We start from the raw sequence: 15,693 nt of genomic DNA on the forward strand, positions 1-15,693 counted from the left end.
CAAATAGTATCTGCTCACTTGGATGTAACCGTCAAAGACTGAGGAAGAAGTATAACCTGAAAAATATTGAAGAAGTTGAGGGAACGGTGGCATCCAATCCCAAAGATGCACCTATTATTTGAAGCTGTTGTCTGAATACTGATAAAGTAAAACTAGAAGAATGTCTGAGATGTTGACAACAGAAAGTAAAAAACTGATATGAATATTATTTTACTTCAAGTGTACTTGAGAAGTTGATATTGTGGTAATTATTCTTATTAAATTTATCAATATATTGTCATTTTGACAAATTTTTAATATTTCCATTTAATATGAATATTAAATGAATATTCATTGAATGAGGAAATTCAAACTCACTGTAGAGCCCAATCCCAAAGATAGCCTACATGTATTCTTTGAAAATCGTCAGAAGACTGAAGGAGTGCATTCAGGAAAATATTAAAGATTTCTACGAAAAAGGCAAACAAATATGAATATTTGAACCAATACATTCTGAAGAAAACTCAATTTTCAGAATATTTGTGTGCGAATTTTGTGGAATGGAATATAGCATTATGAACTCAACTATAGATATACTGTGAATTGTAAAGAGATATTCATAGCGAATTCTGTTAGTCCTGTTGATTCTGATAATTGATTATATGTTTTACGTAAATAAGAAAGTGAAATCCTAAAATCCGTAAATATCTGAAATGAATATGCTAACTTGTATAGTTCCCATGAAATAGTTACGATAGATCAATAATCTATTATAACTAATTTATCAGATTCATAAAAAATCAAATAGTCATGATAAATTCAATAACTCGTAATTAATAATGTACTACAATTGAAAAGATTATTCGACAATGCTCATGAAATGAGGTCATGTACCTATTATGAGCTAATATGACTGATAAAATATAAACTGATCATACTTCGATTTATTGAATACCAGTACATTGAAAAATGTTATACATTTGGCTAAAAAATAATACTGATAAAAGAATAAGATATTAATGCTAATGCAATAGAATAATATATGTTTGACTGACATGATACCTACTGAAACTTGACTCATATACCATAAATTAATAGAATTCTCCTATAACAATGGTTCTAAATAACAGGAGTTACTGAAAATACTCATCAAAATGGTATATATTTGAAATAGTTATAGAATAAGATTGGCTCAATATTAAATTAGAACTGCTCAAGATAGTTTGAATATATCATATTCCATACATCATGTGACAGAATACTCAACAGAATATGAAAATACATATTTCAATTATTAATATATTATAATATGTGATCGAGAATACTAATAAGGTGGAAGAAATAATTTAATTTACCTAGTATCATTGAATGATAAGTCATCTAGTCAAGGGATACATTTTGAGTATGTAAATACTTTTGAGTATGCAAAATTCATTTTGAGTATTGCAAATCTTTGGAAGGAATGTGAATTTAATATATTGCTCAAGAGATAAAGAATGAAATCATTTGAATGTTTTGAACTTGCAAATTTCAGTTTTTGGGAAGGGTTATGAAATATTGAACAATCTGTCAATTCTTTGACGAGAATTGAGATGTTATTTATCTGTTCAGAGATCAATTCTGTGCATCAGTCAAGAATATGTTGAAATTGTTATGAAAAATAAAATGTTCAATCTTTTAAATCTGTATTGAATAAATATCACATTATATGATATTATCAATTATAATTTATATTTTTTGAAATTTTGCGTTACTCACACCAAATTATTTCATTGTGAAGAACAATACTATAAAAACTAGATAATTTTAAACCAATGTGATCAAATAGTGATGAATAAGTCATTAATTTATACAGGGTATTTGGTAACTATTACAAAAGTTACATTGTAATAATAAAGTTATGTATAATTTATATGATGTTGCGAAAATATTAATAATGAATCACACTGACTCATTTATTGAATCCTAACTTTCCTATTTCATAACTGGTCCAACAAAATGCTCAAAAATCAAAATTATTTGGCACTAGTGGAATCTATTTACATTCTTAGTGATTTACTTGGATCTTCTACAGTTGATAATTTACATAAACTGAAATGTATTGTATATTCGATTGGTTAAGAATTAATTTTATATTTCGTTCATGAACAACTACTAATAATGAGAAAATTTTATAATGTAATCTACAGTAACAGTATATTCAAGTCAAAAGGTAAGTACAGACTTATGCTCCACGATCACACGCGCATTTCACTCCTCATCAGCTGTTTCCATTCTTATTATACCCGCATTTGTACAGAAACAGTGTGATACAAGTGTAATAAGCATAACATCAGCTGATGAAAAGTGAAATACGCGTGTTCGTGGCGCATATGTCTGTACACATCTATACATATCATTTAACCTTTATCATTCAAATTCAAATGCAAATTTTAACATTCAAAATATCATTTAACATTCACCTTATCATGATACCATCGTACATACATCTCAAACGATATGCTGCCAAAAACCTTCAACACATCCATAAAACGTTGTGAGTCTACCAATAAAAACCACGATCTACAGAACCCCGTTCCACTAAACTTCGATTCACAAAACCCCGATTTACTAAACCTCGATTCACACAACCCCGATCCACAATACCACGATCTACTTAACCTCGATCAACAAAACCCCGATCCACTTGACCTCGATCCACAAAACCCCGATCCACTAACTTGATCAACAATACCCCGATCTACTAAACCTCGATTCACAAAACCCCGAACCACTAACCTTGATCAACAAAACCTCTAACCACTAAACCACGATTCACAAAACTCCTTTCCACTAAACCTCGATCCACAAAACCCCGATCTACTAAACCTCGATTCACAAAACTCCTTTCCACTAAACCTTGATCCACAAAACCCCGATCTACTAAACCTCGATTCACAAAACTCCTTTCCACTAAACCTCGATCTACTAAACCTCGATCCACAAAACCCCGATATACTAACCCCCGAGAAGAATAATCGACAACCCCAACACTCTACCGTTACTACACGTTAACGTTGTATGAAAAGGCACTAAAGATTAACTGATAGCTCCCTGGAGAGACTCCAGCCTGGAGGCACTCTTTTCTCCACAACTCCAGGAATCTATGCTCGACTCAACGACACCAATAAAAAGCTTATTGTCTGATAGGTTATGATAAACTGAATGACGATAAAAACCATAAAAACGCTCCCTAAAACCTTCTCTGGTGAGTTTAACTTCAAACTGTCAGCGTTCGGTGAATGGGATGCTTTAGTGACATCTATTAGGAATGCTGAAGGATTGAAGTGAATCTCAGTTCAGCTCCTGAGGCTTTAGTTTGGCTTTTGAAAGCGTTTTACAGACCATTCCTGAATAAGCGATGGAATTTGGCAACGCTATCAATCGCAAAGCAGCCACAAAATGGTAGCTACATAATGGCTGCCACAAAATGGCGACTGTCAACAATTGAATTTTGATTATAATGAAAACGAAACATTTTTCACAAACCTATCAAACTTTATAGCTTGAAACATTCATTCATTCTGGTGAGGATTCATTCTTGAATTAAACACAATAATTGGTTGTCTATTCTTCTGAAATTCTTGTTTTTGATTACGGTACTGAAATCATAGAAAGCATAAGGAGAAGATACATGAAGAATACATGAAGACTACATGAAGTGATGAAGACTCATCTATAATACTAGTAGTTCTGTGAACAGTATAGACCTCACGCAGTATTCTCATCCACAAGTAGGCCTATCTGGTGTCACATGTTCTCCAGACATCTGTGTAATGCATGCAATGGATAGTCCACTTGTCAGCTGATTGATTATGAATAATTCTATAGTCTGATTTATCCTATCTTCAGAGTAGATGATTTATTATATAATGATATCGGAGTATGGAGGAAATTCATTTTCCTTTCGTATTATCCTTAAAAATGCAGGATTTCAAAAAAACCTTGTGTATACATCGACGGAATACTCCTGGAATACTCCTGCCAAATCTCATAGAATTATATCAACGCGTTTGGCCGTAATTGCGTTACATACATACAGACAGACGAAAGAAATTCGAGTTAAAACATAGACACCTCACTGCTTTCCGTCAATAATAAAGGGATTGACTCATACACGTACGGGATAGGAAATTCACGAATGACGCATCATCACGTCTGAACTACTGGACTGATGAAATTTTTCAAAAAGATTCTTATTCACCTCATCTCATAGGATGGTTATAAGCATAAGCCTATTTTAAATTCTTCAAGTTTTCAGTTTGTCAAGTTTTTTAATAGACTCATGTGAAGCACGGGTTGTCTGCTAGTTCTTGAATAAAACTCAATAATGGGTTGTCTATTATACTGGAATTCTTGTCTTGGAATACTAGAATCTTAGAGAGAAGATAGCATAGGTAAAATATATCCCATGGTATAAGGCGTTTATGTACCTCATTCCACGGTTTGTTCAAGCCGATTATAGTTGATTACTGTCGACTATTATTGATGATTACCAGAGACAATAAATGGGAAACGAAAAAATTGTTGAACAGTATCTTTACTCTATGTTATTACTGTCTTGGTGTAGAAACACACAGACAGCGAAGCGTAGCGTATGTTTTGAAACAGTCATGCATTGATTGGTGGTTGTACACACTGGGTAGCGTATTGGAGTGTAGCGCAGAGTAGCGTGTGAGTGTGTATGAACCACACAGAATATAAGAGCCTACCAGCGTCACATAGCCTCACGAAAAAGTACTACGTGGACTATCGGCTTGGGTTAACAATGAAACCCAGAACAGAAACGCCCTATGCTATGGGATGTCCTCTTATGCTATCTTTTCTCGTGGTAGAGTGGATATTATTGTCCAAGCTTCGTCACGACAACGAAGAAAAAAATCACTCTTTGTGTAGTTGAGAAGTTGATATTGTGGTAATTATTCATATTGAATAAAAAGAATAAGAAACTGTCAAAAACATCAGATTTATTGATAGTTAGAAAGACCGGTTTCGGTTGTTAAACCATAGTTAATCTATGATAAACTAAAACTAAATACAAGAGCAGCAGAATTTATACTAGTAGGCGAGTACTGCTATTGGTCAAGGGCATGAACGCCTGCCATTGGCTCAGCTAGACAGTCTCCTCCGACTCAACGGTATAACAAATACGTCACAAAATGGCGGCTTAACAATATTATACTATTATATACTCTAGACAAGCTTAGAATAGTGTCAATTTAATAGATAGTTATATTGTTTACCTTTCAAGGGTTTCAAATTTTATGAAACAGCTCCTAGAACTCAGTGAAATACCATATTTTTGACTTTGCAAAGTCTGTGGTGAGTCTCATTTTTAATTGACCGAACGAAGTGAGGTCTAAGATTCAAGTCGACGGTTTTGCATTTCTCTTAATGTTTAAATGTTTATATATTTATATGTTGCGCATTTACGGCGAAACGCGGTAATAGATTATCATGGAATTTGACAGGTATGTTCCTTTTTCAATTGCGCGTCGACGTATATACAAGGTTTTTGGAAATTTTTCATTTCAAGGATAATATAAAAGGAAAAAGGACCCTCCTTCATACGCCAATATTAGAGTAAAAATCAGACTATAGAATCATCATAAATCAGCTGACAAGTGATTACACAGATGTGTGGAGAAGCCAGTCTATTGCTGTATTTCCATAAGGTCCATAGTTTCAATCAGGTACTTCTGGATGAGAAACTGCGTGAGGTCTACTGTTCACAGAACTACTAGTATTGTTGAGCCGCCATTTTGTGACGTTTTTGTTATACCGTTGAGTGGGAGGAGACTGTCTTGCCAATGACAGGCGTTTATGCCCTTGACTTGAATCTTAGACCTCACTTCGCTCGGTCAAATATTATGATGATGACTCCTTTTATATTGATATTTTATTTTCTACTTTATTCTGCTGTATTGTAGGATATGTTTTTATACAGGCTACTGTCAAGAAACTGGAAATGGAAAGTGGATTTAGCAGAAGAAAACAGGTGGTAAAAGTTATGAGAATAGTTCAACAGTGTAAATTTTATGAAAAACATGAACATTTAACAAAAGAATCGTCAACACTTGAGAGATATCAGTGAAAAATCAACTATTTTTCTTTTCTATTTCAATCTGGGCCAATGAATTGTTTTTTTACAGATGATTAAACCGCTACTTTCACTCCCACCAGTAAACAACATTTATTGTAATTCGCAAAAAATTACATCAATCACCTCAATTTACATCTATATTTGGAATTTCTTACCTGAAATATCTATCGAGTGTTTCCAACAGTTTCCATAAAAACTTATTATGTTTTCAAGTGTTTCGATTTGAATTTCCTTGATTGTACTTTCCAACTAATAATAGGAAATATTGTGAAAGTTAGGCAAATTATTCAAGAGCCTAGATTAGTAGGGCAATCATTAGTACTTGAATTGATGAAAAAACACTTGGAAAAATGGATTGGTGTTTGAAGATCAACAAAGTACTTGAATTTCAAGAGCTGTTTGTTCATTTCTGAAACAGGTTGTACCTCTCTTTTAGTATTTATTAATTTATGTATTCATTTAGTGAAAAATTACAATATCGAATTAAGAAACAAGCGCTAGCTAGAACTTCTTCCGTTCCTAAACGTATTACAAGATTTGTAGATCTAAAAACAGACGTTCACCATGGAGTTCACTAACTTTAGTCATAGAGAAACAATAGCGTAAGTAGATATCCCATGGTGTAGGGATTTTATGTCGCAACTTTTACTGTTATCTCAAGCCGATTACTGTCGATTATTGTCAATTTTTACTGTTCTGTTGGGGTGATAGTGTATGAACGGCACAATTTGAGAGACTACCAGCGTCACACAGCTGCTTGGGATATAGCAGAAAAAGTTGCGACATAAACGCCCTATACCATGGGATATCTACTTATGCTATCGTTTCTCTATGCTTTAGTTCAACTCCGAAATTTTAAATCTACTTTGGAGTTCCGCAGATATATCATTTTTATGCAGTATTCTGAACTGTGCCTTACAGAAAAGATAGCATAAGAGGAATTCCCATGGTATAGGTCGTTTATGCTCCAAATTTCAAGTCGATTTTTTGTTAACTCAAACCGATTACTGTCGACTACTGTCTATTATTACTGTTTTGGCTGGGTGAGTATGAAAAAGGCACATTATGATAGACTAACAGCGTCACAAATCTATGAAGAACTACTAGGACTATCGGCTTTAGTTAACAGTAAAATTTGATACATAAAAGACCTAAATAAAATTAATAAATTAATGAACGACCTAAACGATTTAGTGTATAAATTGAAGTGGACATAACCTACATAATATTTGGATAATCTAAGACAAAATTAGGAAATTTAAGAAGTTTTGGTCAATAGCCTGGTTTTTTATTTTCCGACTCGTTTACACCATCCAATAAATAAATAAATTATGGGATATCTTCTCATGCTCTTTTCTCTATGACTTTACTATCTGTATTATGAATATACAGTATTTTTTACATCATAAACAGTTTTCCAACACAATATCTACCATATCACACACAATAATATTACTCTACTGTATTGATTCATTATTTAATTGGAAAACTAGATGATCCCATCCTTCTTCAAAATTCAATTTTATCAACCAAGAAAATAACAATTCAACACTCAACACTCCACCACAGTGAACGTTTGTCAATACGAAAAAAATGCTCGGTATACCGAAGCTCATTTGCATTTTTCTCTTGTCTGAGAGAGGAAGAGTGAGTGAGTGAGAGAGAGAGAGCAAGAAAATGAAAAGAAAATACTGGACCAACTTTCACTTTCAATGCCGCAATTAATAATTCATTTTCTCCCAACTTCTTTCTCCGTCGGGCTATGAAAAACTTCATAATCTGAGAAGTAATTAATTTTAAATTATCTCTTCTCTCCTCACTCACTCACTCACTCACTCTAGCAATGGCATACCACACTCATTACTCTTGTTATTCGTTATTTTATAGCCTATAGCCATTTTCGTTCCTTTTTTTATCCAACCAAACCCTTATTTTTCTCCACAAAACTCATGTAAGACTGTCTTAGTTAACGCTCTTCATAAATCCATTAGAAAAATATTGCAAGCCTACTTAATGAACTTGTGAACAGAGAAAAATGGGTTATCCCTTAAAAATTTGGTAATTTATTGCTGTAACAAGATTACAACCTGGAGTGGTAGAATGTAATGTGTAACATTAAAAATATGGAAGTAACTGCAGTAGCTTTTGAGAAACGAATTTTGGTAATGAAAGTTCCATGGCAAGATAAGAATAAAAACAAAATGGCCTACTAGTGAACCAGTTTAAAGTAGCCTTCACTGGAAGAACATTTTATTGACTCCTCTACTCAAAAACTTCAAGGAATCTAATACCCCACAATTTCAAGAAAGTACAAGCATGAAGAAAATATAGCATAACGAATGCTATCTTTTCTCAATGGTACAAGTACAAACGACAACGTAAATTCCATAATAATTGAAGAGTATACATAATAATAATAATATCGTGTGACCTGGCTGGCTCAGGTCTGGTGTCTGAGTTTTCAGGTCGCAACTGATCAATTTCAGGGCCTCTGACATGACCCAACGACTGCTTTTTAGGCAGCCGGGACCGACGACTTAACGTGTCCATCCGAAACACGGGAGTGGCCCGAGAAAGATATCTTGCCCGGGCTGGGATTCGAACCCGGGCCTTTGGATTACAAAGCCAGCATCTAATCCACTCGACTACGGCCACTCCCCATAAAGAGTTAATGGCCACATTCATGGGAACAGCTATGAATCAATTCTACATAACTTATAAAATAGATATGCTTCCCATAATATTTAAATTGAGTTACTTTGAATCCCTGGGGAGTTTTAATGTTATTTAGTCCCAAGAGCGGAAAAGTGACACTTTATCATCATGTTCCATAAAGAGTTAATGGCCACATTCATGGGACCAGCTATGAATCAATTCTACATAACTTATAAAATAGATATGCTTCCCATAATATTTCAATTGACTTACTTTAAATCCCTGGGGAGTTTTAATGTTATTTAGTCCCAAGAGCGAAAAAGTGACACTTTCATCATTATATTTGAGCCCCTGATTCGCGCTCATGTTTTTAACCTTTTCAGGGACTTTCCGTATTTAATAATAAAACTATTTTACTTTTAACTTGTTTTGTTAATTTTCAATTGTATTTATGTCATTATACAAATGCATGTATGCATTGTATGAATGAAAATAAACTATTGATTGATTGATATTCCAATGAGTGAAGTTAGTAGTAATTTAGAAGTAAGTGGAGGAAATTTTTTTTAATTTTATAACTTGATAGTATACAAATCAAAAAACTTTGGAAAATATTAAAAGTAGAAAGTTTTTTTAGCCTTTTGCACAGCCTTAAGCTGCGTCTACACCAAAGTTAGTTATTAACAAAATGTTAATAACTTAATCCTTATAGATTCTATTAGATTGAACGGAACTCGACAAACACATATGTTCATCATGTGTATGATAAGTTCAATCTAATGGAATCTATAATGATAAGTTATCAACATTTTGTTAATAACTTTGGTGTAAACGCAGCATAAATAATAATAAATTATTCATTGATTACCATTTGAATATATGAAATTTCTCATTAATTTCAATCTGTTGACCGGTTATAGCGGAGTCAAAGATTTTCTTCCAAACTTTTCCTTCTATGCCCTTTTTTGAGCATTCATTGCCTGAACTATAAATTAGTTTTATATATTTCCTTTTACAGTTTCACTAGCCAGCATGACCTACGGCAGTGCTCTAGGTTGGCCCTCTCCAGTCCTTGTCCAGATCTCCCAGACAGGACTGCCCTTCACCCTGGACGCCTCCCAGATCTCCTGGATGGTCTCCCTGGTCTACGTCACCAACCTGCTCAGTCCCTTGCCGGCAGGAGCCCTAATGGACGCCCTTGGTCGCAAGAGGGCGCTGATCCTTCTCACCCTTCCAGCCCTCATCTCCTGGCCCATCGCCCTTCTAGCAACGGATGTCAGGTGGTTGTACCTGGCGCGATTGTTGGTGGGCATACAAGGTCATAAAAACAATCACATTTCTTAATAGGGCTACAACAATGTTATTGAAATGAAATAAATTATTGTCCAGAAGGAAAAAGAAGCTTGGGGAGACCAAGAAAGAGGTGTATTGGAGCTTGAACAAGCATCATGCCGAATCTACACTATAATAAAGGGAATAGCTGGCTTATACATGTACGGGGGAATCTGTGGTTTTTGACAATTTCTTGTATTATTCATTCAATATGAATAATTACCACAATATCAACTTCTCAATTGCGCAAAAAACAAAAAAGAGTTCCACTGCTCTCATTGAAATGTACATTTCACATCTTTTTATACTTTTTGCTATGAGATAAGCAGATTTCAACACTAGAAATGTATCTTTATAGGCAATAAAAGTGTGAAAATTTTATTTTGCATACCGTACTTTCTTCAGTCTAATATTCCTTGGTTGCTCACTACAAGATATATGAATGCTATTTGTATTACATTGTATGTTCACTTACAATCAAGACAAGAACAATTATTACTCAATTAAATGATTTCATCATCTCCTATTATCTGTTTTTCAATTCATTTTATCATTTTATTCAATGATCATTTTTCAACTTCTGATTGACCAGAAATGCAAGACGTAACAGACGTGTGATCGTAGTTTGACGTAATGGAAACAAAATTAAGAATCTATATGCAAAATTTCAAGTTAATCAGTGCAGTAGCTCAGATATGATGATGCGTCAAACATGATTTCCTATTGATACTTAGAAAAACCGGAGCTGATGAGTTTATCAGAGATTGACAATGGTGTAATAACCGAAACCGGTCTTTCTTAGTATCAATAAATCTGTGGTTTTTGACAATTTCTTAGTCTTTTTCATTCAACTCTTTTTTGTCATCAAGTATTTTCTTGATGTTTGGAATGGACGTTGTAGCCGCCATTCTGATGTCCAAATAATCATCAGTCAGTCTGTTCCTATAACCTATATCGATTCTTCATGAATTTCACACTTGAAAAAGATGCTTCACACAAGTAGGTAGAGCTGAACATAGCTTTCAACCTTAATGAAACTTGAATTGAAAATCCACAAATTCCATTTCAACTGAAGCCTGATCTACACCGAATTGTTTTACAACACAAGCTGCAAAATCTTCTGCATAGATCTCTACAAAAGAGAGTTGTACCATATTTGATATGCTTTCAAAATCTTGAAATCGTTGTTCAAACTGTTGTCTCAAGTCTGAAAGAATTGTAACGTATTCTTTGTGATTGCTGCGGTGCTGTGGAGGATTTTTCTCGTCATTGATTTTCTTCAGACTGGGAAAGTGTTTATATCCAAACTGGACGACATTCTTTTGCACAAGCATTTCTGTGAGCTACCAAAAACTACCCCATGAGCTACCGGTAGCTTGCGATCGACTCTTTGACATCAATCAGTCAAAGAATACATCAATCAAAATACAATGACATCAATTGTAACTATTATGTAATTTTGGCGAAATAAACATTCTTATTCTTATTCTTATAATCACTCTTGATGTTTGTTGTATTTTGTATTCTATCACTTAAGATTCTTTGTAGTTTTTAATCTTTTCTTTTGTATATTCTGTTCTGTATTCTATCACTCTTGCTTCTTTTTTGTACTTGGATATTTTAAAATGTCCTGTTTTATTTGTGATTTAAAGGTGGAGCTTCCACTACAATTGCCCCCACCTACATCTCGGAAACAGCCTGTGCCAAACACCGAGGCGCCATGAACACTATGGGCATGTTTTTCTGCTTTGTCGGCATTTTCTACAGCTACATCATCGGCCACCTCGTCTCCTATGCTTCCCTCTGCCTCCTCAACGGACTCATCCCCCTCACCTTCATCCTACTATTCTCCCTGTTACTCCCCGACACCCCCTACTGGTACCTTATGAAGAACAACCCTCAACTAGCTGCCGAATCTCTAGCTTGGCTCAACTCTACAACAACCCCACACATCCAAAACGAACTGAACCTGATTCAAAACGGTGTACAACAACAGATATCCAACAAAAATAGTTTTGAAGAGCTGCTACGTTCTGCTACCAACCGGAGAGCATTGATAATAGTACTAGCGCTGACCTTCACCCAACGCATGTCAGGGTTTGGAAGTTTGTTAGCTTTTGGATCCACAGCTCTCCCAGATCTAAGTTTCATGACCGCAGAGCAATGCAACATTATCGTGGGTGCCACCTGGATGTTATCCATCCCCATCTCTGGGTACCTAATAGATATCTTTGGACGAAAACCCCTAACACTCATCTCCTCCTCAGGGACATTCCTCTCCATGACCATCATCGGTACCTATTCTATCTCTCTCCTTTTCTACCCTTACCACACACCTATAACTTCATCCCTTTTCTCTTCACCCTCATCTTCAGTGTCCTGTTTTCCATTGGTTTGGGTCCAATAGCTCTCCTGTTACCTTCAGAACTTTTCCCAGCCAACGTGAAAGCTAAAGCGTCAGCTGTAGCTTCAATATGCCAGGCAGCTGCTGCGTTTCTTTCCAACATAATCTGGTTGGACGTGGTTGAGAGTGTGGGACTCTACATGAACTTCTTCATATTTGCTGCTGTGTCTCTCGCATTCTATGTGTTTTCCATCTTCTTTTTCATCGAGACTAAAGGGAAAACACTGGAAGAGATACAGGATGAGTTGAACAGTGAACAGCGATCAAAAAGTGTAATATAAATTCAATTGATTTTTATTTAATTAAATTACAATAAAATGATATATATATATCCAATCATTCTACAGGTGATTTTTGTCTTCTTCCCCATTTTTAATGTAATTTTTCGAAACGTATATTCAGTTACATTAAAAATATATATTTGTTATACCTATGTGAAAGAAATAAAATATTTTATTACATATTCCTTAATTGATAAAGCTTATTAAAGAATATGCTCAAAATGTCCAACCATTGAAGTTAACACACACTTTGACTCTTTCCACCATATTATTTTTTCATGGAAAAAAATTCTGTTCATAAGACAACCAGTAGCAAGTTAATAATTACTGATCGCCATATTTAGCATAAAGATTTTCCATATCAGAAAATACATCTTTTTATAGCAGAAATGAGTTATAGTATTTCAACTCTGTGAAGTCTTCATCATTGATCTTGGAAGAGAAACTAATCATCAATGATCATTATGGGCCGGTTTCCGAACTCGGGATTTAGCTGAGTTCTAGACTTTAAACAGCTTGAGTCAGAAAATTGGCTTTACAAAACGGGGCGTAGTTGTAGTCATAGTAAAAGTCACGTTTAAATTTCGAAAAACTAGAAAATTGAACACAAAATATAATAAAGAAAAAATAGCGTAAAGTTGAATTATTTAGGAATGTTCCATTTCGTCACGGAAAAACGTTTCTAATTGACCGAGCGAAGTGAGGTCTAAGATTCAAGTCGACAGTTTGGCATTTCTCTTAATGTTTATATGTTTATATCTTGCGCATTTACGGCGAAACGCGGTAATATATTTCCATGAAATTTGACAGGTATGTTCCTTTTTAAATTGCGCGTCGACGTATATACAAAGTTTTTGGGAATTCTGCATTTCAAGGATAATATAAAAGGGAAAAGGAGCCTTCTTCATATGCCAATATTAGAGTAAAAATCAGACTATAGAATTAGTCATCATAAATCAGCTGTTTAGTGAACTATAATACTACCCGTTCGAAAACATCGAATATGTTGAAAATGTATCTTTCCATCAACGTTGTAGACAGTTGCAGCCAGACCTGAAAACAGCGCTCACACTCACATTCCGGGACGACACGTCACGGTACGATAGGACAGAAAGCTCTATGTTTATTTAGGATTTTTTCTAGACATTTTAAATTGATAAATTATTTATTAATTTTTGAGAAAACATAAAAACAGGTCAATGTAACTTACTGAGCGCGAGGTCTACTGTTCACAGAGCTACTAGTTATTTTGCAGCAACTATTTACTGCGACTACGCCCCGTTTTGGAAAGCCAATTTTCTGACTCCAACTGTTCAAAGTCTAGAAATTACTTAAATCCCGAGCTCGGAAAGCGGCCCTATAAGAACTGAATGCTTTGGTTCACATCCAAGGTTCCATGTCAAGTGCATGAAAAGTTCTAAATTCTGCTTATTCTATCGCACTGCGTATTCTATAATAAAATTGAAACTGTCATACATCCATTTCAATTACTGCTCCCTAGAAAATGATGAATGTTTCGCATTCATCCACATTCATTCATTCATATTATGTTTGTATGTGGTATGAATATTGGCAATCAAACAAACAGGCAAGTATGACCTCTCTCGTCTTCAGAAAGGTCAAGTACGGGAATAGACGAAAGTGCAAAAGAAAATAGAGAAGCAGTGAGTGAGAGTGAACGAAGGAATGAGGATGAGTCAGGGAGTCTGAGAGAGGAAGAGAACATGATGCAGTCCATGAAGAGAGAGAGAAGAATGAAGTGAGAGGGGGTAGGAATGAGGAAAATGAATCGGAGAGGATGAGAGATTCAGATTCAGATAGAGAGAGAGAGAGAGAGAGAGAGAGAGAGAGAGAGAGAGAGAGAGAGAGAGAGAGAGAGAGAGTGTGATAGAAAGAACGTGATGCAGTTCCTGAAAAGAGGTGAGAATGAAAGAGAGAAGGAATGAAGGAGTGAATGAGTCAGAGAGGCTGAGAGAAAAAGTAGACATGATCAAAGGGGCAGTGAAAGAGAAAGAGATCACTGAGTATCGAACTATACTCCTTCTCTCTCTGAGACACATGCAGAATGAGAGAAAATGAATAAGAAAACTTTGAATAACTGCTGAAAGAGATCAATAACTGATGAACGAGAATATCAGTCTGCAGATTTAAATACATACGGATACAAATCAGATATAATATTATTAAGGTCTATGTTATTGTGGCAGTAGAGAAAGACAGGAGAGCAGCGTTGCCAATTCTCTGCCTTGCCACTGCATTCTACAGAGAATAACTGATACCAATATATCTGATTTAATATTATTACCTGTTCATTTTCGTTTAAATAGATATTGGAGGGATAATCCATCAAATGAGAGGAAGGCTAGAACACATAGGACAAGGTAAAAAAATAATCGAAGAAGGAGCAAATTGGCGAGAATATTACATCCACCACACCCAACTATCACTCAAATTCAGTGCCAGAGAAGAGAGATTCTAATAAGAAAGGACAGGAAAAAGACTGACAGATTATCATTCATTATTATATTCTATTTTATTTTATTTTTAAAATATTGTATTATTTTATTTATTTTATCTACACATAGGGTTCTGTTTATTTATTATTTCATCATTGAATGTTTAATGATTGTGAAATGCTTTTGTGTTCTTGAATGTGATTCTAATGTAATTTATTTATTTTTATTGGTTGAATAAAGCATTTATTTATTTTATTTTTTTCAATAAAAGATATTTATTTCAAAAAAATGCACTTTACATAGTAATAATCTTATGTACTCATTTTCAATATAAAACAACAACCAAGAATAAAAACAACCTCATGAATACACTAAGCCAAATAAATCTTTAGAAAATGGTCTGCATGGGCAAAAAATGCCTGTGCGCAAACCAGAGTTGCATAT

General features: G+C 34.7%; 2 protein-coding genes across 2 annotated transcripts; both read left to right on the forward strand.

Moving 5' to 3' along the window:
- The first annotated feature begins 9,808 nt into the window (after positions 1–9,808).
- On the forward strand, positions 9,809–12,252 carry LOC111062635 (facilitated trehalose transporter Tret1-like). The gene is made up of 3 exons (XM_039420287.1): positions 9,809–10,094; positions 11,761–12,170; positions 12,238–12,252. The coding sequence occupies exons 1-3, from the start codon at positions 9,809–9,811 to the stop codon at positions 12,250–12,252; spliced, it is 711 nt and encodes a 236-aa protein (XP_039276221.1).
- LOC111063649 (solute carrier family 2, facilitated glucose transporter member 10-like) lies at positions 12,127–12,869 on the forward strand. The gene has a single exon (XM_022351331.2). It carries the CDS (start codon positions 12,272–12,274, stop codon positions 12,791–12,793), a length of 522 nt encoding a protein of 173 aa, XP_022207023.2. The 5' UTR covers positions 12,127–12,271; the 3' UTR covers positions 12,794–12,869.
- The last annotated feature ends 2,824 nt before the right edge of the window (positions 12,870–15,693 follow it).

This window comes from Nilaparvata lugens, chromosome 2 (assembly GCF_014356525.2).
Source record: "Nilaparvata lugens isolate BPH chromosome 2, ASM1435652v1, whole genome shotgun sequence".
Taxonomy (NCBI): Eukaryota; Metazoa; Arthropoda; class Insecta; order Hemiptera; family Delphacidae; genus Nilaparvata; species Nilaparvata lugens.

Coding starts and splice junctions, on each gene's coding strand:
- LOC111062635 (XM_039420287.1), top strand. CDS start 9,809: ATGACCTACGGCAGTGCTCTAGGTTGGCCCTCTCCAGTCCTTGTCCAG. Junction 10,095..11,760: donor ATTGTTGGTGGGCATACAAG/GTCATAAAAACA, acceptor TGTGATTTAAAG/GTGGAGCTTCCACTACAATT.
- LOC111063649 (XM_022351331.2), top strand. CDS start 12,272: ATGCAACATTATCGTGGGTGCCACCTGGATGTTATCCATCCCCATCTC.